This window comes from Monodelphis domestica, chromosome 1 (genome assembly GCF_027887165.1).
Source record: "Monodelphis domestica isolate mMonDom1 chromosome 1, mMonDom1.pri, whole genome shotgun sequence".
Classification (NCBI taxonomy): Eukaryota; Metazoa; Chordata; class Mammalia; order Didelphimorphia; family Didelphidae; genus Monodelphis; species Monodelphis domestica.
In genome coordinates this window covers 231,940,967-231,965,090 of record NC_077227.1, presented here as the reverse complement: position 1 = coordinate 231,965,090, position 24,124 = coordinate 231,940,967, and the positions used below count along the sequence as shown (strand labels likewise).

The 24,124-nt window shown below is 36.8% G+C and overlaps 1 protein-coding gene across 10 annotated transcripts in view; it reads left to right on the top strand.

The window, feature by feature from the left end:
• The window catches only part of TDP1 (tyrosyl-DNA phosphodiesterase 1), a 200,728-nt gene that overhangs the window by 140,555 nt on the left and 36,049 nt on the right, over positions 1-24,124 (top strand). For all 10 annotated transcript variants that reach the window (XM_007472638.3, XM_001366434.4, XM_007472639.2 and 7 more), the window contains one exon: positions 7,796-7,898. In XM_007472638.3, coding sequence (XP_007472700.2) covers positions 7,796-7,898 — 103 coding nt within the window. The remainder of the gene's footprint in view (positions 1-7,795; positions 7,899-24,124) is intronic.

Genomic DNA, 24,124 nt, shown 5'->3' with positions numbered 1-24,124 from the left:
CATAGGTTCATTCATCAATGGAACACCAGAAAAGGGTCTCTTTGCTTTTCCCTTCTCCCTCAAACACTTCAACCAGGTGGCTTTTCACCTCCTGAGACTAGAGAGGTCTTCTCCACCATATTGCTACCTCTTGATTTGTCACTTGTATGTCACACACTCCTATATCTCCCCACTCCCTTTTCTGTGTACTCTCCCAAGTTATCTTGTATCCTCAAAATCCTCAAACCAGAAGATGTCAACCACAGACCATTAATTCACCAGTAGGGAAGATGTCACTAAATACTCTATCTTTTCACTGTTACTCTTCCAGTTTTCCTTCATCACTCCTTTCTCTTTTTGTACATTATAAAGAAATTTCTTGCTGATCTCTCTCCAGGCATTCTCTTGCTTTTTCTGTCCTTGTCATATTTATTCACCTTGCCTGTTTTTCTATTGTTTAGAATATTCTAGAACCAGATAATCTCTTAATTCTGGTTTTCTTTCTAAGAATGTTTCAAATGGGTACTTCCGGATAAACATGGTGGCAGTCTAGACTCAGTACGCTTCCTCTCCTTTAGTGAGCAAGGGGTACCTTTAGAGTGAGTGAGGGGCACATCTAGGTCCTTGGCAACTGATTAAGACCACCAAAGACCTACCCCTGAGAGCAGCTACATCTGAAACCCCAGCAAGCTGAGGAGTGCAGACATTAGTTGCTGTGGTAAGGTAGTACAGAGAAGGGCAGCAAATTGCAGAAGCTGCTGAGATTTGAGAGCTTGCCTCAGGCAAAATCCTTGCCCCTTAATTCCATACACAGAGAGCTGCCCATCTCACTCAAGTTTCTGAATAAAAAAGGGAAGGAAAAACCTCCACAGTGTTGGCAAATAGTGCCCAGTAACAACAACCTCCCTCCAGCAAGAAAAACAAGAAGAAGGGGTTGACCCTGGAAAATTTTTACAGAGGAATAATCCAGGCTGCAGAGGAAATAGAAGAGGAAATTCAAATACATGCACCAAACACTTCCCAAAAAAATGGAAATTGTCCACAAGCTCTTGAAGAATTTAAATTGGAACTTATCAAAAAGATGGAAGCCTTCTGGCAAGAAAAGTAGGAAATAGTTCAAAGATAAAATAACAGTTTAAAGGACAAGAACTCCTAATTGGAGAAACAGCTGGAAGCCACCAAAAGCAGGATAGACCAAACAAAAAAGGAAATTCAAAAGATTTTAGCAGAAAACCAAAAGATTATAACAGAAAACCAGGCCTTAAAGACGAGAATTGGGCAACTGGAAACCAATGATCTTGCAAAACAGCAAGAATTAATAAAGCAAAGTCAAAAGACTGACAAAATAGAAGAAAACATAAAATATCCCACTGAAAAGATGAAGGATTGGGAAAACAGAGCACGAAAAGACAATTTGAGAATCATTAAGAAATCTTGACATCACACTACAAGAAATAAATGCATATAAGTCATCAGCTTTTCTATATATCTCAACACATATATTCAATATATATATTCAACACATCTCAGCAGCAAGAATTAGAAAGAGATATTCCATTTAAAATCACCCTAGACAATCTAATTCCTTAGGAATTTATCTGCCGAGACATACAGAGGAACTATATTAACACAACTACAAAACACTTTCCACACAATTAAAACTAGATCTAAACAATTGGAAAAAACATTAACTGCTCAGGGGTAGGATGAGCTAACATAATAAAAATGACCATCCTACCCAAACTTATTTATTTATTTAGTGTCACACCCATCGAACTACCAAAAAACTTTTTTACTGAATTAGAAAAAAAACATAACAAAGTTCATTTGGAAGAACAAAAGATCAAGGAAATCCAGAGAAATCATGGGAACAAATGTGAAGGAAGGTGGCCATGAAGTACCAGATCTCAAACTATACTATAAAGCAATGGTCATAAAACAATATGGTACTGGCTAAGAGACAGAAAGGAGGATCAGTGGAATAGACTTGGGGTAAATGACTTCAGCAAGACATAAGCCCAAAGATCCCAACTTTGGGAATCCAGAATTTGATAAAAACTGCTGGGAAAATTGGAACAATGTGGTAGAGATTGGGTTCGGATTAACATCTCACACCCTATAACAAGATAGAATGGGTGAATGACTTGAACATAAAGAAGAAAACTATAAGTAAATTAGGTGAACACAGAATAGTATACATGTTAGACCTTTGGGAAAGGAAAGATTTTAAAACCAAGCAATACTTAGGGGGAAAAAATCACAACATGTAAAATCAATAATTTTGATTACATCAAAATTAAAAAATCTTGTAGGAACAAAATCAATGTAACCAACTTTAGAAGGGAAATAACAAATTGGGAAACAATCTTCATAACAAAAACCTCTGACAAAGGTCCAATTACTCAAATTTATAAAGAGCTAAATCAATTGTACAAAAAATCAAGCCATTCTCCAATTGATAAATGGGCAAGGGACATGAATAGGCAATTTTCAGACAAAGAAATCAAAACTATTAATTAGCACATGAAAAAGTGTTCTAAATCTCTTATAATCAGAGAGATGCAAATCAAAACAACTCTGAGGTATCACCTCACACCTAGCAGATTGGCTAATATGACAGCAAAGGAAAGTAATGAATGCTGGAGGGGATGTGGCAAAGTTGGAACACTAATTCATTGCTGGTGGAGTTGTGAACTGATCCAACCATTCTGGAGGGCAATTAGGAAGTATGCCCAAAGAGTGCTAAAAGACTGTCTGCCCTTTGATCCAGCTATAGCACTGCTGGGTTTGTACCCCAAAGAGATCTTAAGGAAAAAGACTTGTAAGAGAATATTCATAGCTGTGTTCATTGTGGTAGCAAAAAAAATGGAAACTGAGGGGATGCCCTTCAATTGGGGAATGGCTAAACAATTTGTGGTGTCTGTTGGTGATGGAATATTATTGTGCCCAAAGGAATAATAAAAGGGAGGAATACTATGGGGACTGGAACAACCTCCAGGAATTGATGCAGAGTGAAAGGAGCAGAACCAGGAGAACATTGTACACAGAGACTGATACACAGTGGTACAATCGAACGTAATGGAATCTTCCATTAGTGGCAATGCAGTGATCCTGAACAACCTCGAGGGATCTATGAGAAAGAACACTATCCACATTCAGAGGGAAAACTGTGGGAGTAAAAACACCAAAAAAAAAAAAGCAACTGCTTGACTCCAGGGGTCGAAGGGATACAATTGGGAACGTAGACGCTAAATGAACATCCCAGTGCAAACATCAACAACATGGAAATAGGTTCTGATCAAGGTCACATGTAATACCCAGTGGAATAGTGCCTTGGCTACGGGAAGGGCGGGGGCGGGGGGTGAGGGAGAAATAGAATATGATTTTTGTAACCAAGGAATAATGTTTGAAATTGACCAAACAAAAATAAATTAAAATATTTTTTAAAAAAAGAATGTTTCAGGGGGCAGCTGGGTAGCTCAGTGGATTGAGAACCAGGCCTAGAGACTGGAGGTCCTAGGTTCAAATCCGGCCTCAGCCACTTCCTAGCTGTGTGACCCTGGTCAAGTCACTTGACCCCCATTGCCTAGCCCTTACCACTCTTCTGCCTTGGAGCCAATATATAGTATTGACTCCAAGACAGAAGGTAAGGGTTTAAAAAAAAAAAAGAATGTTTCAGATGAATGTCCATCTTTTTTTTTCTTTTTTTATGGTTAAGCTCAGATTTCCAGGATCATTCTTCATGGGCTGTATCCTTAACTCTATTTCTCTTAAAACATTTTTTTCATTCCCTCCTTTGTTTTCTGGTGGTTGCAGAATATGTCTTGTATTGTTTAAATGCCCTTACCATTCTATTTTAAGGTTTTTCTCCTGATAACTTACCAAGCGTGTTGTTTTTGAATTGAATTGTTTAACCACTTTTTAAGTTTTGGAGTTTGTAGCCTTCGAATTTTCTTCTGGGAGCAATCTGAATTGGTTCAATTGTTATTTCATTTTCTATATTAAGAAGTTCTGGGCAAAACTCTTAATTTCCTTCATTATGGGTTTTTTTTTAACCTACTGTATTCTCTTGGGAGAATTCTCTTGGGTTTTCTTCTTATAGATTTTCTGTCATTTCTATGTATTTTAATTACCAATCTATTATTCTCTCATTTCTTTGGTTAGGCTTGCCATTATGGTTCTGGTTTTTCATTATTTTTGATATGTAGGCCATAAATTCTGCTTTCATAGTTCTCATTTCTCCCTTAAACCACTCAAGAATAACCTGTTATGATTCCACTTTCTCCTCAAATTCCAAAAGGTCTTTGTTTCATCAAGTATCAGATCATTTTCTTCTTATTTTACTGTATTTATTTATAGATGCCCAGGCGTGTTTATTAGAGAAAGAGGCTATGTTTCCTTCTCTTTTCACTAGTTTCCTATTGACATATATGTTTAAGATTTTACATTTTTCTTTTGGAAATCTGTAAATCTGGTGTCCCTCCCCCCTTATTTTCGTTGTCACTAATTTTCTGAGTCCCTCCCCTCTGATTCTTTTTTCCTTAGGAGCTAGATCTAATTACATGCCACTCAGTTTCCTTTCATGCTGTGCAATTCCTGGTTTCCCAACTTAAGTCTCTGCCCCATGTGACTTTTCGGTGATTAGAACTGGCTTCTGTTAGATGCTGAACTTTCTTCCTCAATTTTTGTGATATCCTGCACAGCACCCCCAAGTACACAGCTAGGTCACCCTCTACCTGTCTTGCTCCTTTACTTTCATACTTCTTTGCTCTGTTAATATTGTGAAATTGTTGACTTGATTCTGCTTTTTGCCTCTCTATTTGTGCTATAGAATTGTCTACCCCAGCCCATCTACTCAATGCCCAGCTGTTGAAGCTAAGGCAGATTTCTCTAGTTTTAACCCAGGGTCTCTATGGTGTGGAAAAGAGAGGAAAAAAGGATTGGAATTTAAGGGTGACTTTGCTATCATCATTTTCCTTAGGCCTGCTACGGCAGAGTCACTGCTAGTAGCATGAGAGATGGGAGAGTAAAAAACTGAGTGAATTCCAAGAAGGAATGTCATTTCATGGTCTTCCCCCCCCCTCTTCCTTCCTTCCTTCCTTCCTTCCTTCCTTCCTTCCTTCCTTCCTTCCTTCCTTCCTTCCTTCCTTCCTTCCTTCCTTCCTTCCTTCTTCCTCTCCCTCCCCCTCTCCCCCTCCTTCCTGCTTTCCTTCCTTTTTCTTTCTTTCACTTTCTTTTCTTTTTTAGATTTCCTAAATCATTGAGACAGCCAAAAGTTATTTTTGGTACATAATTTGTTTTGGAGAGGTTTGAAAAATCATGAGAATCAAAGAAAATGTCTAGGCCTCTATATTGCTACTTTTAAAACCTAGAAGTAACTGACATTTTAAACTTGCATTGTGTTTTGCCTTCCTTCAAGTTTATATACTGCATATTCAAACAGAGCACACAGCATTTGACCTCATTTGCATATTGCTTAAATATACATATTATTTTCCTTCATATTGGTACTGGTGTGTGTGTGTGTGTGTGTGTGTGTGTGTGTGTGTAATGTTTACTCACAATAAATTCACCATCTTGATCATTATTTTGTAATCTTTGGTTTAAAATACTCAGAAAAAAAATTAGATATTTTTGTTTGAGAGTGATTTAAAAATAGGGATTAAAATTTAACCATTGCCTTTTGTGTCCCTATTTTGTAAAATTTGATTAAATCATTATTAGATTTACCTTTGTAACTTTCCCCTTGTTTAAACCCTTATCTCTTGTCTATGAAAGAAAAGCAATAAAGGTTAGACTGTTAGGGGTAAGTGACTTTTCCAGGGTCCCACAGCTAGGAAGTATCTGAGGCCAGATTTGAACCTAAAACCTCCCATTTCCAGGCCTGACTCTCTTCATTGAGCAACCTAGCAGCCCCACCTTTATAACTTCATATCTGGCTAGTTGTAATACCAATTTAGATTTCTTCTGCTATTATATAAAATCATTTTTTTGTTTTAGCATTTCTTTTTTTAATTTTCTTTTTTTTTATTTAGACTATTTTCCAGGGTTACGTGATTCATGATTCCCCCTGCTCTTTCCGTCTCCAGGAGCTAACAAGCAGTTCCACTGGGTTATACATGTATCATTGTTAAAACCTATTTCCATGTTATTCATATTTGCAGAAGAGAGATCTTTTAACATCAAAACTCTAATCACATCTCCATCGAAGTATGTGATCAATCATATGCTTTTCTTCTGTGTTTCTGCTCCCACAGTTCTTTCTCTAGATGTGGGTAGTGTTCTTTCTCATAAGTCCCTCAGATTTGTCCTGGATCATTGCATTGTTGCTAGTAGAGAAGTCCATTACGTTTGATTGTACCACCATGTATCAGTCTCTGTGTACAATGTTTGCTGGTTCTGCTCCTTTCACTCTAAGTCAATTCTTGGAGGTCCTTCAAGTTCACATGGAATTCCTCTAGTTCATTTAATATTTTTAATAGGTTAACTTTTAAAATTAAATTTAATGCTTTTTGTAGTATTATAATACATATACTACTATGTTTATGTACATACACATGTACATATAAGTCTTTTTAAAGGTATTTTTCTAAAAGACTGCATCTCTCTCTCATAATCAGCCTGAAAGTTTAGAGCCTACTCCTGAGTCCAGCTCCATTCTAATTGGCCCACGAGCTTTGACTCTCTCCACTTATGATCTGGAATGAATTTGATAGCCCCCTTTTTTGAAGGAATTACCATAATAAAGTCAAACTTGGAGAAGAGGGCCAATTGGCTTTAAGTGCTTTGCAGTCCAAAACTCTCAAGTTCAAAAGATATACCTTTTTCAGATGCCTAGGTAATGGGAATAACAAACTTATGTTGGCTTATTTGGGGGGAATAAAAACAGAATTGGCATCTGAAAACCCCAGCTCTTACAATTCACAACTGTATAACTCTGAGTAGTCTTGGAATCTCTGGTGCTTAGTACTCTCTTTCATAGAGTTACTGTGACAAAAGTACTTCGTAATCTAATAATTCCTTAGAAATATGACATAGTGATCACAATAAAAGCAAGAAGAAGAATAACATTTGTATAGAAATTTAAGCTTTTCAAAGTGCTTAACAAATTTTATCTCATCTGATGCTGACAAAACGCTAGAAGGCAAGTGCTATCATTTTACAGATGAGGCAAGTGAGGCAGACATAGCTAAATAATATGCCCAGGGTCATATAGCTAGTCATTGTCTGAAGTTATATGTGAATTCAGTTTTTTTGCAGACTATTTCTAGTGTTCTAACCACTGTACTACCTAACTACCTCTTAATAATAATGAACCACAAAACCAATACTTTATCATACAAATGGTGATGTTAAAAATGTCTTTTTTTTTGGTAACAATAATGTTAATCTTAGACCCAATTAGATTTTCTTTCTTTGGATTAGATGTGAAAACCTAGCTGCTTCCTGGATAAAAACAGGAAAGGAAATATGGTTACAGTACTGTCCCAACATTAGGATAGGTTTGATGCTATTAATAGTTCTTATTAAACTGAAGGGCTTGAAGAAAATTAAATTTTGGGAGAATTTTTTAAAATTTAAAATTAAAAAAAAAATGAGTTGCCTTTCCGAAGAATTTCTTTGAAGTTACTCTTATTAGTGATTAAATATTCAGACCTTGAGGACAGAATATTCTTTGATTAGATTTTAATCTCTTCAAGAAAACTCATTTGTAGTTTTTTGTTTTGAAGTTGTTTTTCTTTTAGCTCCAAGTTTTGAAGAGACTTGAAAAGGTTTGTCTTATATGACTAGATCTGTTTTTCTCTTTTTCTTGCAGTGCAAATTTATCTAAGGCTGCTTGGGGAGCTTTGGAGAAAAATGGTACCCAACTGATGATTCGCTCTTATGAACTTGGAGTTCTTTTTCTTCCTTCTACATTTGTAAGTTCCATATAACATGAATCAAAGATTGATTGTTAACCTAATTATCAGAAAAGTCAGAATTTTCACTTCTTGTTTGTTAAAAAAAATCACCTTCAACTTAAAATATGTGTGATATAGATCTTGTGAAAGAAATGAATATTTTAAGTTGTTTTCTTTAAGATATTTCATGTTGATTCTTTAATCAGTACTCGTGTGTGTACTCATTCTTTTTTTAAAAATGTTTTATGTTAATATCTTTTGTTTTGTTAACACCTACATTTCTCCCTATGTCCCCCATAATTCTTCCCAAAAGTTTCATCAAAACCACCTGACAGCAAAAAAAAAAATGATTATGTATGTAAGACCCCACAATTGTGAACTCTTACCTCATCAAAGGATTGGGGAAGAGTCGTCTTCTCATCTTTTATTCAAAACCAAATATGGTCATATTGATTTACCTACCAGTTTTCAGTTTTGATGGTTTTGTGGTAGTTCTTTTATGTCGGACATAGAGTCATTGCACATAGTGTTTTCCTGGTTCTCTACTCTTCATCTTGTACCTATTTCTATAGATCTTTCCATGCTCCTTCATATTCATCATGCTCATCATTTCTTATAGCATATTAAAATTCCATTACTTTCAAACTTTGTTTAGACATTCTCCAGTCAATAATTATCTACTTTCTTTCCAATTCTTTGCTACCACAAAAAGTGATACTATAATTTTGGTGTATATAGAACCTTTCTTTTCATCAGTCACCTTCTTAGGTTGTATTTCTAGCAATGGAATTTAGATCAAAGTGTAAGTACATTTTAATGACTTTCTTTTTGTAATTCCAAATTGCTTTCCTGAAACGATGATACCAATTAACAGCTCCATCAACAATTCCCTGATTTCTTCTTGGAGTTTTTTCCTGATTGGAATATAGAAAGTCTTCTTTTTCCAGCATTGGGCAAAAGTACGGAGAGTGTTCTACATAGTTTTTCAGTTCCTTTCTCTAGGGGACCATGCCCTCCCCATTCTTCTTCTCTTCCCCATGACTGGATCAAGTCTGTATCTTCTACTTCTTGCAACAGAGTGGGGAATGTAGAAAGGATATAATGACAAAATAATCTCTGGGACCCTGGAACAAGCAGGTTGTTCCATTTCTACATCTGTGGCTAGACAGTGGAGTTGGAGGAAGGATTATCCGGTGAACATAGAGTGTGCTCCAATTTTAATTTTATGGCATTTACCATGTGTAGGTCCTTCCTTTTCTGACCTGTGGATTCAGCAACAATCATTCTGTGCCTAAAGTATAATTCTTTTTTTTTTTTTTGAGAGACAGAGAGTGTAGATCAGGGAAAAAATTTAGTTTTCTACCTTATTGGTCACTGGGTGGATAATGGCTTTCAGAGGATTGACTTTTTACGTAAATGAGCAATTTCAGAGAATTGAAAGTACTGAGCATTTTCACAAGTGTAGTTTTCCCTAAGATATACATTGGTATATTGATTCAGCTGGGGACCTCTTAAACTATTATAGCTGAATGGCAAGGTGCCTCAAAATTGATAGATTTTGGTGTGTAGTCATTTGCCTTAATGCATCTTTAAGTCATATCAGCAATTGCTTTTGAAGACATAGAGAGATGCAGCTTTTCAGTAATCATGCATTTTAGTTAAGGAGAATGTAAATTTCAGGTTCATTAAATAAGAATGTAAGATTTACATAATAGTTCAGGATAACAGTAGAACCTTTTGGGGATTCTATTATTTCATTGTATTACAGTAGGAAGCTCCTAGTGAGAAATTTCCTCTATCAGCAGTCCTCTGTTGGAATCTTGTCTTGTCCAATACAGGCAGTTCTCCTGTGATATAACATAGGCATTCACCAAAAAAGCTCCATTATGCAAAATTGTGCAATAAAAATCACTGAACTTATGGAGAAAATGGAGCTAGAGGAGCAACACTCAAAAACTTCATCAGTGGAATCAGAAGTCTTGGTTGAGAATCCTGAATTTACATCTTATCAGCCTTGTCATCACGGGCAAGGCATTAATATTTTCTGTATTGTAGTTTTCTGTTCTATAAAATGGAAATGTTTTTTTCTCCTCCCTTACAATACAGTATTTTTGTGTTGTATATCTTTATTTTTATTTTTTTAGCCTGTGTCATCAAGAATTTACTCTCCGATATAGAGAATGGATTTTATACAGAATGCATTGTTATTGCATGGGGCAAACAGGGCTGTTGGAAAATATTTATTATTAAATTATTAAATGTTCCTTTCATATACTGAAGAACCAGAAACACTGGATTGAATTGTGAATGGAGTTTTCATTTCATGATCGTATCTTTTGTGTTAGACTAGATCAGGGATTCTTAACTGGTGGTCTAAACCAATTTTTTAAAAAATCTGATAATTATAATATTTCAATAACATTGGAATTTAATTCCGATGTCTTTTAAGCATTTAAAATTATTATTCAGAGATGATTGTAGGCTTCATAAGACTGCAAAAGAGTTTTATAACACAAAAGGTTAAAGACCTAAAATGTGTTATCTAGAAGTGAGCATCCTATTCTAGGCATGGTCTGATTAGGACAAACTGCATATATTTATAATGCATTCTTTTTATTCAGAACATTTGATAAATAAAGCATTTGGATCAATTGAATATTATCAGTTAACTATGATTTATAAAATCTATCATACTAGTGAAACTGATTTTCTTTTTTTTTTTTAAACCCTTACCTTCCATCTTAGAATCAAAACTTAGTGTCAGTTCCAAGGCAGAAGAGTGGTAAGGGCTAGGCAATGGGCATTAAATGACTTGTCCAGGGTCACCTAGCTAAGAAGTGTCTGTGCTTAGATTTGAACCCAGGGTATCCCATCTCTGAGCCTGATTCTCATTCCATTGAGCCACCTAACTGCCTCTATATTACTCATTTTCAAATAAAAACAAAGGCATAATGAACACAATGGAAAGGCATCTCTAGATCATTTAATGCTGTCATCGTCATCATCAGTTACTAAGAGCAGAGGATTTGAAGTCACAGGACCTGAGTTGGAATGCCAACATTGCCACTAGTACCTGCAGTCATCTCTCTGCACATCATTTAACTTCTCTTGAAATTGTTTCCTAATTAGTAAAAAGAATGTTAAAACTAGACAGTAGCTAAGGACCTTCATAATAGGTTGAAAACCAGGTATAAGTTTTTTTAAAAAGCGTGGTTATTTGTACTTTTTGATCAGATTTATATAAATGAATTCTCTGAATCAATTTCTTATATACACAGCTTCATGATATTATTTCTTGTCAACATTGCATGATAATAAAAATATGGAGAATACAAAGGAAAAAGAAAACATATCCCCTACCCTTGAAGGGACTTAATGACTTCTTTTTTTTTTAATTTTTTTAAATTTTATAATATTTTATTTGATCATTTCCATGCATTATTCATTAAAGACAAAGATCATTTTCTTTTCCTCCCTCCACCCCCCGTAGCTGACGCTTGATTCCACTGGGTATCACATGTGTTCTTGATTCGAACCCATTGCCATGTTGTTAATATTTGCATTAGAGTGTTCCTTTAGAGTCTCTCCTCTGTCGTGTCCCCTCAACCGCTGTAGTCAGGCAGTTGCTTTTCCTCGGTGTTTTTACTCCCACAGTTTGCCCTCTGCTTATGAATAGTGTTTTTTCTCCTGGATCCCTGCAGATTGTTCAGGGACATTACACCGCCACTAATGGAGAAGTCCATTACGTTCAATTATACCACAATGTATTAGTCTCTGTGTACAATGTTCTCCTGGTTCTGCTCCTCTCACTCTGCATCACTTCCTGGAGGTCGTTCCAGTCTCCATGGAATTCCTCCACTTTATTATTCCTTTTAGCACAATAGTATTCCATCACCAACATATACCACAGTTTGTTCAGCCATTCCCCAATTGATGGGCATCCCCTCGTTTTCCAGTTTTGGGCCACCACAAAGAGCGCAGCTATGAATATTCTTGTACAAGTCTTTTTCCTAATTATCTCTTTGGGGTACAGACCCAGCAGTGCTATGGCTGGATCAAAGGGTAGACATTCTTTTGTCACCCTTTGGGCATAGTTCCAAATTGCCCTCCAGAATGGTTGGATCAGTTCACAACTCCACCAGCAATGAATTAATGTCCCTACTTTGCCACATCCCCTCCAGCATTCATTACTTTCCTTTGCTATCATGTTAGCCAATCTGCTAGGTGTGAGGTGATACCTCAGAGTTATTTTGATTTGCATCTCTCTGATTATAAGAGATTTAGAACACTTCTTCATGTGCTTATTAATAGTTTTGATTTCTTTATCTGAGAACTGCCTATCCATGTCCCATGCCCATTTATCAATTGGAGAATGGCTTGATTTTTTGTACAATTGATTTAGCTCTTTATAAATTTGAGTAATTAAACCTTTGTCAGAGGTTTCTATGAAGATTTTTTCCCAATTTGTTGTTTCCCTTCTGATTTTAGTTACATTGGTTTTGTTTGTACAAAAGCTTTTTAATTTGATGTAGTCAAAATTATTTATTTTATATTTTGTGATTCTTTCTATGTCTTGCTTGGTTTTAAAGTCTTTCCCCTCCCAAAGGTCTGACATGTATACTATTCTGTGTTTACCCAATTTAGTTATGGTTTCCTTCTTTATGTTTAAGTCATTCACCTATTTTGAATTTATCTTGGTGTAGGGTGTGAGGTGTTGATCAATTTCTAATCTCTCCCACACGGTCTTCCAATTTTCCCAGCACTTTTTATTGAATAGTGGATTTTTGTCCCAAAAGCTGGGATCTTTGGGTTTATCGTATACTGTCTTCCTGAGGTTGCTTGCCCCCAGTCTATTACATTGATCCTCCTTTCCATCTCCTAGCCAGTACCAAATTGTTTTGATGACTGCTACTTTGTAATATACTTTGAGGTCTGGGACTGCAAGACCCCCTCATTTGTGTTTTTTTTTTCATTATTTCCCTGGATATCCTTGATCTTTTGTTATTCCAAATGAACTTTGTTATGGTTTTTTCTAAATCAGTAAAGAAATTTTTTGGGAGTTCCTTGGGTATGGCACTAAATAGATAAATAAGTTTGGGTAGGATGGTCATTTTTATTATATTGGCTCGTCCTAACCATGAGTAGTTAATGTTTTTCCAATTGCTGAAGTCTAGTTTTAATTGTGTGGAGAGTGTTTTGTAGTTGTGTTCATATAGTTCCTGTGTTTGTCTTGGGAGGTAGATTCCTAGGTATTTTATTTTGTCTAAGGTGATTTTGAATGGGATTTCTCTTTCTAGTTTTTGCTGCTGAGCTGTGTTGGAGATATATAGAAATGCTGATGATTTATGTGGGTTTATTTTGTATCCTGCAACTTTGCTAAAGTTGTTGATTATTTCAATTAGCTTTTTGGTTGAATCTCTAGGATTCTTTAAGTAGACCATCATGTTATCTGCAAAGAGTGATAACTTGGTCTCCTCCTTGCCTATTTTGATGCCTTCAATTTCTTTTTCTTCTCTAATTGCTACTGCTAGTGTTTCTAGTACAATGTCAAATAGTAGAGGTGATAATGGGCATCCTTGTTTCACTCCTGATCTTATTGGGAATGCATCTAGTTTATCTCCATTGCAGATGATATTAGCTGATGGTTTTAGATATATACTGTTTATTATTTTTAGGAATGACCCTTCTATTCCTATGCTTTCTAGTGTTTTTAATAGGAATGGGTGTTGTATTTTATCAAAGGCTTTTTCTGCGTCTATTGAGATAATCATGTGGTTCTTGTTGGTTTGCTTGTTGATGTGGTCAATTATGTGGATGGTTTTCCTAATATTGAACCAGCCCTGCATCCCTGATATAAATCCTACTTGATCATGGTGGATGACCCTTCTGATCACTTGCTGGAGTCTTTTAGCTGGTATCCTATTTAAGATCTTTGCATCTATATTCATTAGGGAGTTTGGTCTATAGTTTTCTTTCTCTGTTTTTGACCTGCCTGGTTTTGGAATCAGTACCATGTTTGTGTCTTAAAAGGAGTTTGGTAGAACTCCCTCTTTGCTTATTATGTCAAATAGTTTGTATAGTATTGGGATTAACTGTTCTCTGAATGTTTGATAGAATTCACTGGTGAATCCATCAGGTCCTGGGGATTTTTTCTTAGGAAGTTCTTTTATGGCCTGTTCGATTTCATTTTCTGATATGGGATTATTTAAGAATTCTATTTCTTTTTCTGTTAGTCTAGGCAGTTTGTATTTTTGTATATATTCATCCATATAACCTAAATTCGTGTATTTATTGCCATATAACTGGGCAAAGTAATTTTTAAAGATTGCCTTAATTTCCTCTTCATCGGAGGTGCTGTCCCCCTTTTCATCTTTAATGCTGTGAATTTGCTTTTCTTCCTTCCTTTTTTTAATTAGATTGACCAGTACTTTGTCTATTTTGTTTGTTTTTTCAAAGTACCAGCTTCTTGTCTTATTTATTAAATCAATAGTTCTATCACTTTCGATTTTATTAATTTCTCCCTTAATTTTTAGGATTTCTAATTTGGTTTTCTGCTGGGGGTTTTTAATTTGATCGCTTTCGAGTTTTTTCAATTGCATTTCTAATTGATTGATCTCTGCTTTCCCTTCTTTGTTAATATAAGCTTTCAGGGATATGAATTTGCCTCTAATTACCGCTTTGGCTGCATCCCAAAAGGTTTGAAAGGATGTTTCGCCATTGTCATTTTCCTTGATGAAATTATTAATTGTTTCTATGATTTCTTCTTTAACTAAACGGTTTTGGAGTATCATATTGTTTAATTTCCAATTGGTTTTTGATTTGGTTTTCCATGTACCATTACTGATCATTATTTTTATTGCCTTGTGGTCTGTAAAGGCTGCATTTATTATTTCTGCTTTTCTGCATTTGAGTGCCATGTTTCTGTGACCTAATGTATGGTCAATCTTTGTGAATGTGCCATGTGGTGCTGAGAAGAAGGTATATTCCTTTTTATCCCTGTTTATTTTTCTCCATGTCTATTCTAATTTTTCTAAGATTTCATTCACTTCTTTTACCTCTTTCTTATTTATTTTTTGATTTGATTTATCTAAATTTGATAATGGTTGGTTCAAATCTCCCACTAATATGGTTTTACTGTCTATTTCTTCCTTCAATTCTCCTAGTTTCTCCATTAGAAACTTGGGTGCTATATTATTTGGTGCATACATGTTGATTAGTGATATTTCCTCATTATCTAAAGTCCCTTTTAACAAAATATAATTACCTTCCCTATCCCTTTTGCTCAGGTCTATTTTTGCTTTGGCTTTATCAGATATCATGATTGCCACTCCTGCCTTCTTTCTGTCAGTTGAGGTCCAGAAGGTCTTAATCCATCCTTTAATTCTGACCTTGTGGGTGTCTACCTGCCTCATGTGTGTTTCTTGAAGACAACATATGGTAGGGTTTTGGATTCTAATCCATTCTGCTTTTCGTCTACGTTTTATGGGTGAGTTCATCCCATTCACGTTCAAAGTTATGACTGTCACTTGTGGACTCCCTGGCATTTTGATATCCTCCCCTAATTCTAACCTTTCTTCTTCAGCTCTACCTTTTAGTCCAGTGATTTACTTTAAATCAGTCCCCCTTGTACTTCCTTTTCTACCCCGCTCCCTTCTTATTCCCTCCCTTATTTTCCCCTGTAGTCTTTTTAAAATTTCCCCCCCACCCTCTCCCTCCCTTGTACTGCTTCCCTCCCCACCAGTCTGTTTTTTACCCTTCTACTCCCCTATAGGACGCAAATCTATTCTCTTCCCCAATGGATTGGATTGTTCTTCCCTCTTTGGGTCAGTTTCAAAGTACGTAAGAGTTGAGTATTTTCTATCTCCAACCTCTTTACTCTTCCAGTGTATCGATGTTCTCCCCCCTCCCGCCATGAACTTCTTTGTGACATATAAATTTACCCCCATTTGTTTCTTTTCCCATTTCTTTTAGTCATAACCTCTTTTCTTTTTTAACTTTAGTCATGTATATATATATACATACACATGTATATGTATTTATGCATGCATATATCTATATACGTATTTATGTCTTGTCCTTTCATCCTATACAGTTTGTCACTGTTCCCTCTGAGTGTAGTTCTTCTAGCTGCTCAGGTGATAGCAACAGTTTTTAAGAGTTGCCAATGACCTCTTTTCTTATAGGGATACATATCATTTTAACTTATTGAGTCTCTTAAAATTTTGTTGTTGTTGTTGTTGTTGTTTTTCCCCTCTTTTTTAATTACCTTTTGATGATTCTTTTGAGTTCTGTGCTTGGACTTCAAATTTTCTCTTCAGGTCTGGTCTTTTATTTATGAATGCTTGGAACTCTTCTGTTGTTTTAAATGACCATACTTTCCCCTGTAAGAATATAGTCAGTTTTGATGGGTATTTTATTCTTGGCTGTAGACCTAGTTCCCTTGCTTTCCGGAATATCATATTCCATGCCTTTCGGTCCTTCAGTGTGGATGCAGACAGATCCTGTGTTATCCTCACTGTGTTTCCATTGTATCTGAATGGCTTCTTCTTGGCCGCTTGTAATATCTGTTTTTTCATCTGACTGTTTTTGATTTTGGCTATTACATTTCTTGGTGTTGTCAGTTGGGGATTAAATACAAGGGGTGATCTGTGGATTCTTTCAATCTCCACTTTCCCCTCTTGTTCTAGGATCTCGGGACAGTTTTCCTGGATAATTTCCTCTAGTATTATGTCCAGGCTTTTTTTTGTCATGGTCTTCTGGTAGTCCAATTATTCTTAAATTGTCTCTTCTTGAACGATTTTCTAAATCTTCTGTTTTGTGAATGAGATGCTTCATATTTTCCTCAATTTTTTAATTCTTTTTGTTTTGTTTTATAGTGTCCTGCAGCCTTGTGAGGTCACTTGATTCTAGTTGTTTTACTCTGGTTCTTAAAGATTGGATTTCATCTCTGGCTTTTTGGTCCTCTTTTTCCTTCTGGTCTGATTTTCTTTGAAGATCGTCTTTTATCTCCTTTGCCTCATTTTCCAGCTGGATGATTTTGGCTTTCAGGACACTATTTTCTTGTTTTACTTCAAGTGCCTCTGTTTCCAGATGACTTATCTTAATTTTTAAGTTCTTTTCCCAATTGTCTTCAGCCTCTCTTAGTTGTGTTTTGAGTTCTTCCACAGCCTGTATCCAATTCGCTGGGATTTCTGGTTTATTGTTTTGCTGATCTCTCCCCCTCTGTTCCATTTGCTGAGTAGTAGCTGTCTATTATAGTTTCTTTCTTCTGTTTCTGTTGTTTGTTCAAATTCATCCCTTCTTTACTCCCTGTATTTGTCTGTGCTCTTGTTCCTCTCATTTTTTTGTTTTTTGGGGACTTCTATTGGTTTCCCCTCTTGGAGCTTTAACAGAAGATCTCTTGGTGTAATCTCTTGGGGAGGGTTGTTGGGGGTTTGAGCTTTCCTGTCCTCTGGAGGCTTTTGATTGGCTTAAAGTCCAGCAGTCAATGAGGATGGATGGGGAGCCTGGGCTTCCCTGCATTCTGGAGACTTTTGATGGGATTGAGTTTAGCTTAGTTGGGCTGGGTTTACTCTGAGTTTTAAACTTCCTGGATTGCTGGAGCAAATCTGGAGGATCTCCAAAGCTCTGGCCAGGCTGCCAGGTCTATGCTTCTTCTAGGCTGCCATCTTGACTTCGCCTCTAGGTTTCTGTTTTTTTTTTTTTTTTTTTCAGAAGACCCTGCTCTCTAAGGGGGGAGGGGTCAGGGGTCGTGGCTTGCCTGGGCTCTGAGGGGTCCTGATGGGATTAGGTTCACCTGGTTTGGGCCGAATGAGCCCTGAAGCAAAAAACCTCCTCCTCCACAATCTGTGTTGAATGCCTGGAATCTGGCCCGGGTTACTTTCAAGGTAAGCTCTTCGGAGCAACCCCTTTGCCAGCCCTGAGTTTTCTGTCCTTTCAATAGCTCTGAGGGCTCCTGATGGGATTGGGTTCAGCTGGTGTCCTAAAGCTGGGACCTCCCTTGAGACTCAGATGGAAGGACCCATCCAGGGGGCTACAGGCTTCCCCCTTCTCTCTCTGTTTCCCTGCTGTCTTTGTTGGGTGCCCCGGAGACTGGCTCAGGTTGCTTTCAAGGTGAGTCCTCAGAGTCCTGAGGTTCCCGCTGCTGCCGTGGGCTCAGCACTCTGGGTTGGGGGGGAATGGGTCCTGGGACCTTCCTTCTGCCTACCCCTTAGATCCGAGTGATCTAGGGTTCTGGCTTTTGGGGTGCGGTACCTTTTGATCCAGGTCCAGGAGGAGGGTTCCCCAGGTCTATCGTGTTGTTCAGCTTGAATTTCGGTGGCCTAGGAGCACTCTGTTTGTGATCTGTAAGGAAGGGTTTCTGAGGTCTGAACTTCCACTGCTTCTGTGCCGCCATCTTGACCGGAAGTCTTAATGACTTCTTTCAAAAGATATAATAAATAGTTAGGAAAGGAAAAATTAGGTGGCAGTTGAATAGAGTGCCAGGCCTGGAGTTGGGAAAACTTGGTTTCAAATTTGATTTCAATTCCTAGAGGGGCAGCTGGGTGGTTCATTGGATTGAGAGTCAGGCCTGGAGATGGGAGATCCTAGGTTCAAATCTGGCCTCAGACACTTCCCAGCTTCGTGACCCTGGGCAAGTCACTTAACCCCCATTGCCTAGCCCTTACCACTCTTCTGCCTTAGAATCAATACACAGTATTGATTCCAAGATGGAAGGTAAGGGATTAAAAAAAAATGTCCTTGGTGAAGCAATAAAAATTATCAATTTTGTTAAGTCTTCACTGTTGAGTGCACATAACATTCTGAGACAAGATAGGACTTCCTGCAAAGTACATACCCTAGTACAATGGTTGTCTTTTGGAAATTCTTGTATAATTGTGTGAGTTGTGAGCTGAAGTCACTTTTTTTCATGGAACATCATTTTTATTTGAGAATGATTGACAAATTATGGCTATTCAGATCTGACTATTTAGCAGATATTTTCTTGAAATGAAATGAAGTGAGCCTATAACCTGAAATAACTAATTTACTACTTATATTATCTGACTTAACTGTTAGGTTCAGGCATGATATTTAGGGCCAGAACCCTGATGTGGGGAAGGGTGGCCAAGCTCAGGGCAGGCAGAGCCAGACCCTGAGCTAATAAACACAGATAAAATATATAAACTCTAAAAGGAAAAGTGGAAAGGGGATTTGGGGTTTTCTAATCTAATTTACTCTATCCCCACCTGATCTATTAATGCCTGCAAAGGGATTTCTTCTTAGAAATTCCCTACTCTATTTCTCCCTAACCCAAATCTGCAATCCCTAATCTTAACTAACCTTCAACTATATCTACCCCTCCCCCACAATAGAATTAAGGAAAAGGTTCTGTGTAAGGATTTGCTGAGGCCACGGAAGATCTTAGATCTACAAGGATCCACACTTGATCTTAAGGTCTTGTAGCTGGATCAGGTTAAGCAGAGATAGCCTTGATGTCAAATGGGAAATCAGGGAAACTAGGGAAAGAATAGACTCCAAAAAAAACTACAGCTGACACCTCCAGAGGTTTTTCCAGAGACCACAACTGTCTTTCTCCCTAGCCTAAACCCCTTTCAAAGTTCTAGAATCTTCCCGCTGGTCTCTTGCCACTTCCCTGAAAAATGTCACTACTTTCCTTACAATAAACCTCAAGGAAAATAACTGACAGAATTTGTTGACAAAATTCAAGCTCTAAACTGGGCGAATTCGAATTTTAGAAAACATGTACCTACCTTGTTGAGCTTGACAGTTTAAAGCAGTGGTTCTCAACCTTTCTAATGCTGTGACCCCACAATACAGTTCCTCATGTTTCAGTGACCCCAAACTAAAAAATTATTTTGGTGGCTACTTCAAAACTGTAATTTTGGTACAGTTATGATTCGGAATGTAAATACCTGATATGCATTATGTATTCTCATTGCTACAAATTGAAAGGTTGAGAACTGCTGGTTTAAAGGCTTCTGATAAGATCAGTGATGATATTATTGAATGTAATTTATTGATATTGCCAAATGAAATATGTCAACATTTAGAAGATGTGCATAATTAATTCAGCCAATATTTTCCAAAGGATCAGTACATAACAACATAATCATGTAGTAGTAAAAGATGCATTCTAAAAATAAGGTAGACCAGTGAAATAACAGTTCTAACAGATCATGTAACACAATATGAAAAGTTTGTTGACATTGTTTCCACTTTCTCATTGCAGCTAACCTTTAAGAAGCTGCCATTTGTATAGTTTAGATATAGTATCAAAAAATATCCATAATTATCTGAAAAAAACTAAAATACTCCTCTCGTTTCCAATTATATTTCTGTGGGAGGCCAGATTTTCTTAATACACTTCAACCAAAACAACATTAAAACAGATTAAATGAAAAAATAGATAGAAGAATCTAGTTCTTTTATAAATTCAGACACTGAGCATATTGCCATAAATGTAAATAGTGCCTTTTGTCTCACTAAGTTTATTTTTGTTTTCCACAGTATAGTTATTTGTCATTAAACATTGACATGAAGCATAATTAAACATTAAAAATGTTATTTCTGTTAGTATATGAGTTTTAAATTTATATATGAATTAATAAAATTGAAAATTTTTATTGGTTTTAATTTCTAATGTGATAAATATTAGTAGATCTAAACCTAACAACAAAAGCACTTTGGGGTCCTCAAGTAATTTTTTTAAATTATTTTATTTTTTCAAGGACACAAGTAATACCCAATGAAATTGTGCATTGGCTGCAGGAAGGGCGGGTGGAGGGGAGGGAGGAAAATAATGTGATTATTGTAACCAAGGAATAATGTTCTAAATTAACTAAATAAATTAATTTATTTTTAAATGATTATTTTTTTTACCAATTATATATAATAACAAATTTCTACATAAGTTTTCTGAAGTTATATGATCCAAACTGTCTCCTTTCTTCCCTTCCCTCCTATAGCTGGCAAACAATTTAATCTGGGTTATTCATATATTGTGATACAAAACATTTCTGTTTTGTTCATTTTTTAAAGTGAATCCAAAATTTTTGAGAATTAGTGGGCCAGATGATAGCTCAGGACTCTTGCTTTAAATCCTATGAATCTAAGCTTAGGGGTTTTTCCACCTCAAAAATCGTGGTAGTAAATAGGCTTTTTATTATTTTGAGACTTGGTCTCCCTATCTTGCTGAAATGTAGGCTCTATTTGAATGCCAATATTACAGAAATTTGGTTTTCCCACCATGGGCTGGTTTGGCTTTCCAGAGGCAGTCTTGGTGTTATGGGCATGGAAGGATACCTTTTGGGGTTTGGGAAGGATGCCTTTTGCAAGCATGCAATGACTCCAAAACTTAGCTTAAAAACAAAAAGAGATTTATTAATTTATAAAGTAATGTTGAGAGTGGCCAGAAGGATAGCAAGGTAGAACAGCAAGATGGGGAGCAGTTCCCTGGGAGGACAGCATGAAAGGAAAGACTGTTCCCCCCCTCCCCCCCATGACATCGGTTCTGGGGATTTTATACATTCTTCACAACAGTTAGTCACTCAGGCATGAGGTGGGGTGATCATACTGGGGTCTGCCTGGGGACATAAAGATTCCTTAGTTTTAGGGGACAAACAGATGTCCGATAGGATCGAGGTGTGGTCTGAAGGTGCATCTTTCTGATCATCTAGAGGACGATCAAAGGAAGATAGTCATCTTAGGACCCTAAGGGTGTCATTGGGTGTTTTTAGTCTCAGAGTCAGAAAAAAAACAAGGGAGTTCCCTTGACAATAGTTTGCCTGGGTTTCTGGGGGTACAGTGCCCATGTCATTGGGACCTGCCACTCCAAGTGGCCATATTAATCTTGGATATAATGACTCTGCATTGGCTTTACTCCACTGTAGCTTAGAACTCTTGAACCAATAGAATACAGTCATGTACCTCCATGTCTGGCCAAGATCAGATTTCAATCAATTACTGTCTTAAGTCTGAATTATCAAATGAGCTAAGTAAGCTCTATTTTGTTGCTTTAACACAAGAGAAAAAGAGAGAAAATCTGTCTTTTTGCTTTTGTACCTCAAATGTAGCATGCCTTTGAGTACTACATGTCCATAACACCCACATTTCTGAGTTATCAGCAACTAGTGTTACAACTTTTATTCTTCATGCTAGTTGCCCTGATCACGGGGTGTTCCAGAACACATACTTGTGCTTTAAGTTTTGCTCATGATGACCTTTTGCATCTAAAACATTTCCAATCTCTAATGTTGCTGAGTGTTTCACCTCAAAGGAAATTTAGAAACTTTTAACAATTCTCTTTAGCTATGGGAATAAGTGTTAATAATCAGAAAGCTCAGGGCCAGTGATATGTGACATTCCTTAGTGTTTAGAGGCATTTTTTTGTTTATGCCAGGAGACAGTAATGACATTGTTTACTCATGTGGATTGAGGGGTGTAAGGTAATCGAAAAACTGCGTAAGACCTCTGATTGTTGATTGGGAAGTCTGGAAGTTATGTTTTTCTCTTCCTTTTAAATAAGTGAACTAAATGATACTTAAAGTAATAATAACTCAGATTTTTATTTTGTATTACATTGAAATTATCAAATTTAATCTTCATAACAGCCCCGTAAAACAGATTACAATATACATATATTCAGCATATTCTAAAAGTCGTTAAGAGACATGGAGGGAAGGGAGAATGAGAATACGATGAGAGCAGAAAAGAATAAAGAAGTGAGAGAATATGGGAAAGAGAAAAAAATGAGGGGCATATGAGACAGGGAAAGAAAGAGAACAAACAAATCCACAAATGTTGTATGGTTTGGGGAATAGTTTTACATTCCTAATTTATTTGATTGTTGTATTAAATCCCAGTTCTTCAAAAGAGGAAAATAAAACTCAGTAGCTTGTAATAATTTTTCTACAATGACATAGCTAGTAAGTGGCAAATTAGGGACTTGAATCCCCAAACCCTTCTTCCTCTCAAAGTCATTGTTCTTTACACTAAACCACATCTTTTCTGGGTGAGATACGCCCAACTTTGCAATGAGCATGGCCACGTAGAAAGCCTAGAATCATATAAAGTCAGAGCTAGAGGAACCTAAGAAACCATCTAATATGACCTCTTTGTTGTACAAGTGATTAAAGTGAGACTCAGAGGTTAAAGTGACCTGAGCTTTCATTGCATTTTGCTAAGCAGCCCTCTCGTTGTAGCCAGAGCTCATATCAAAATAGATTTTGCATTCTTTTATGTTAGTAAGTGCTGCTTGTCTATTGGACAGCTAAGTGGCACAATGAATTAGAAAATGTCCATAACCAGCAGCTGGACAGGATTCTATAGAGGAAAGCAGGATTGCTTGTTGCTGAGCCCCTATTTATCCTTCCCTCAGAAATTCTGAATATCTAAGACAATTTATATCGAAGACCCCAAAGAGGCCACCCTGTTCTCCTGACTAATTCAGCAGGGGCTAATGATGAGGCAGTGCTAAAGATGGTGCTAAGGTTTGAAGCCAGTGTAATTAGAAGTTGGCATCAGGATTCTTACAATTCACTTGACTCTTTGTTCTTTATTTTGTTAAAAACAAACAAACCTTTGCTTCCACCCACTAAGTACTGGCTCTAAGGCAAAAAAGCAGCAGTAAGGACTAGATAATTGGGCTTAAAAGACTTGCCCAGGGTCACACGGCTAGGAAACTGTCTAAAAAGATAATGGTTCTCTCAGAAGTAATAGTGACATTTAGAAGAAGAATTGAGGCGAGAGGAGAAAAATGTATGTGAAAATCTGTTTCAGAAACCATAATGCACTACATAAATGTGAACTTTTATCATGATTGTTATCAAACTCCCAGGGGAAAATATAGTCTGATGATTACCTTTGTCTTAATTCCTTATCAATTGCCTCATCCTCAAACAAAGAGGATCCATTAACCTCTTTGTGCATTATTTCAGGGAAGGGAATGTTAACTTGGGCATAGGCTTCAATGCGCTAATTTACTTCTCTTATAAACACCCACTTCCTCCCTCTGCCCCACTCCCTAATAACAGCAAAAAGTAGAATACAGTGTGAGATTCTCTCATGCTTTTTGCTACATATGATAGAACTTTACTCTGGAGATCAAATAGGAACAGGGTGACAAGCTCTTTCACTCTCAAAGCAATTAGAGAAAAATGCTGGCAATTTCTGAGCTGAGACATGTCTTCCCTCTCACCTGGTGTTTTATGCATCCCATGGTCTACTTTGTGATAGAAGCTTCT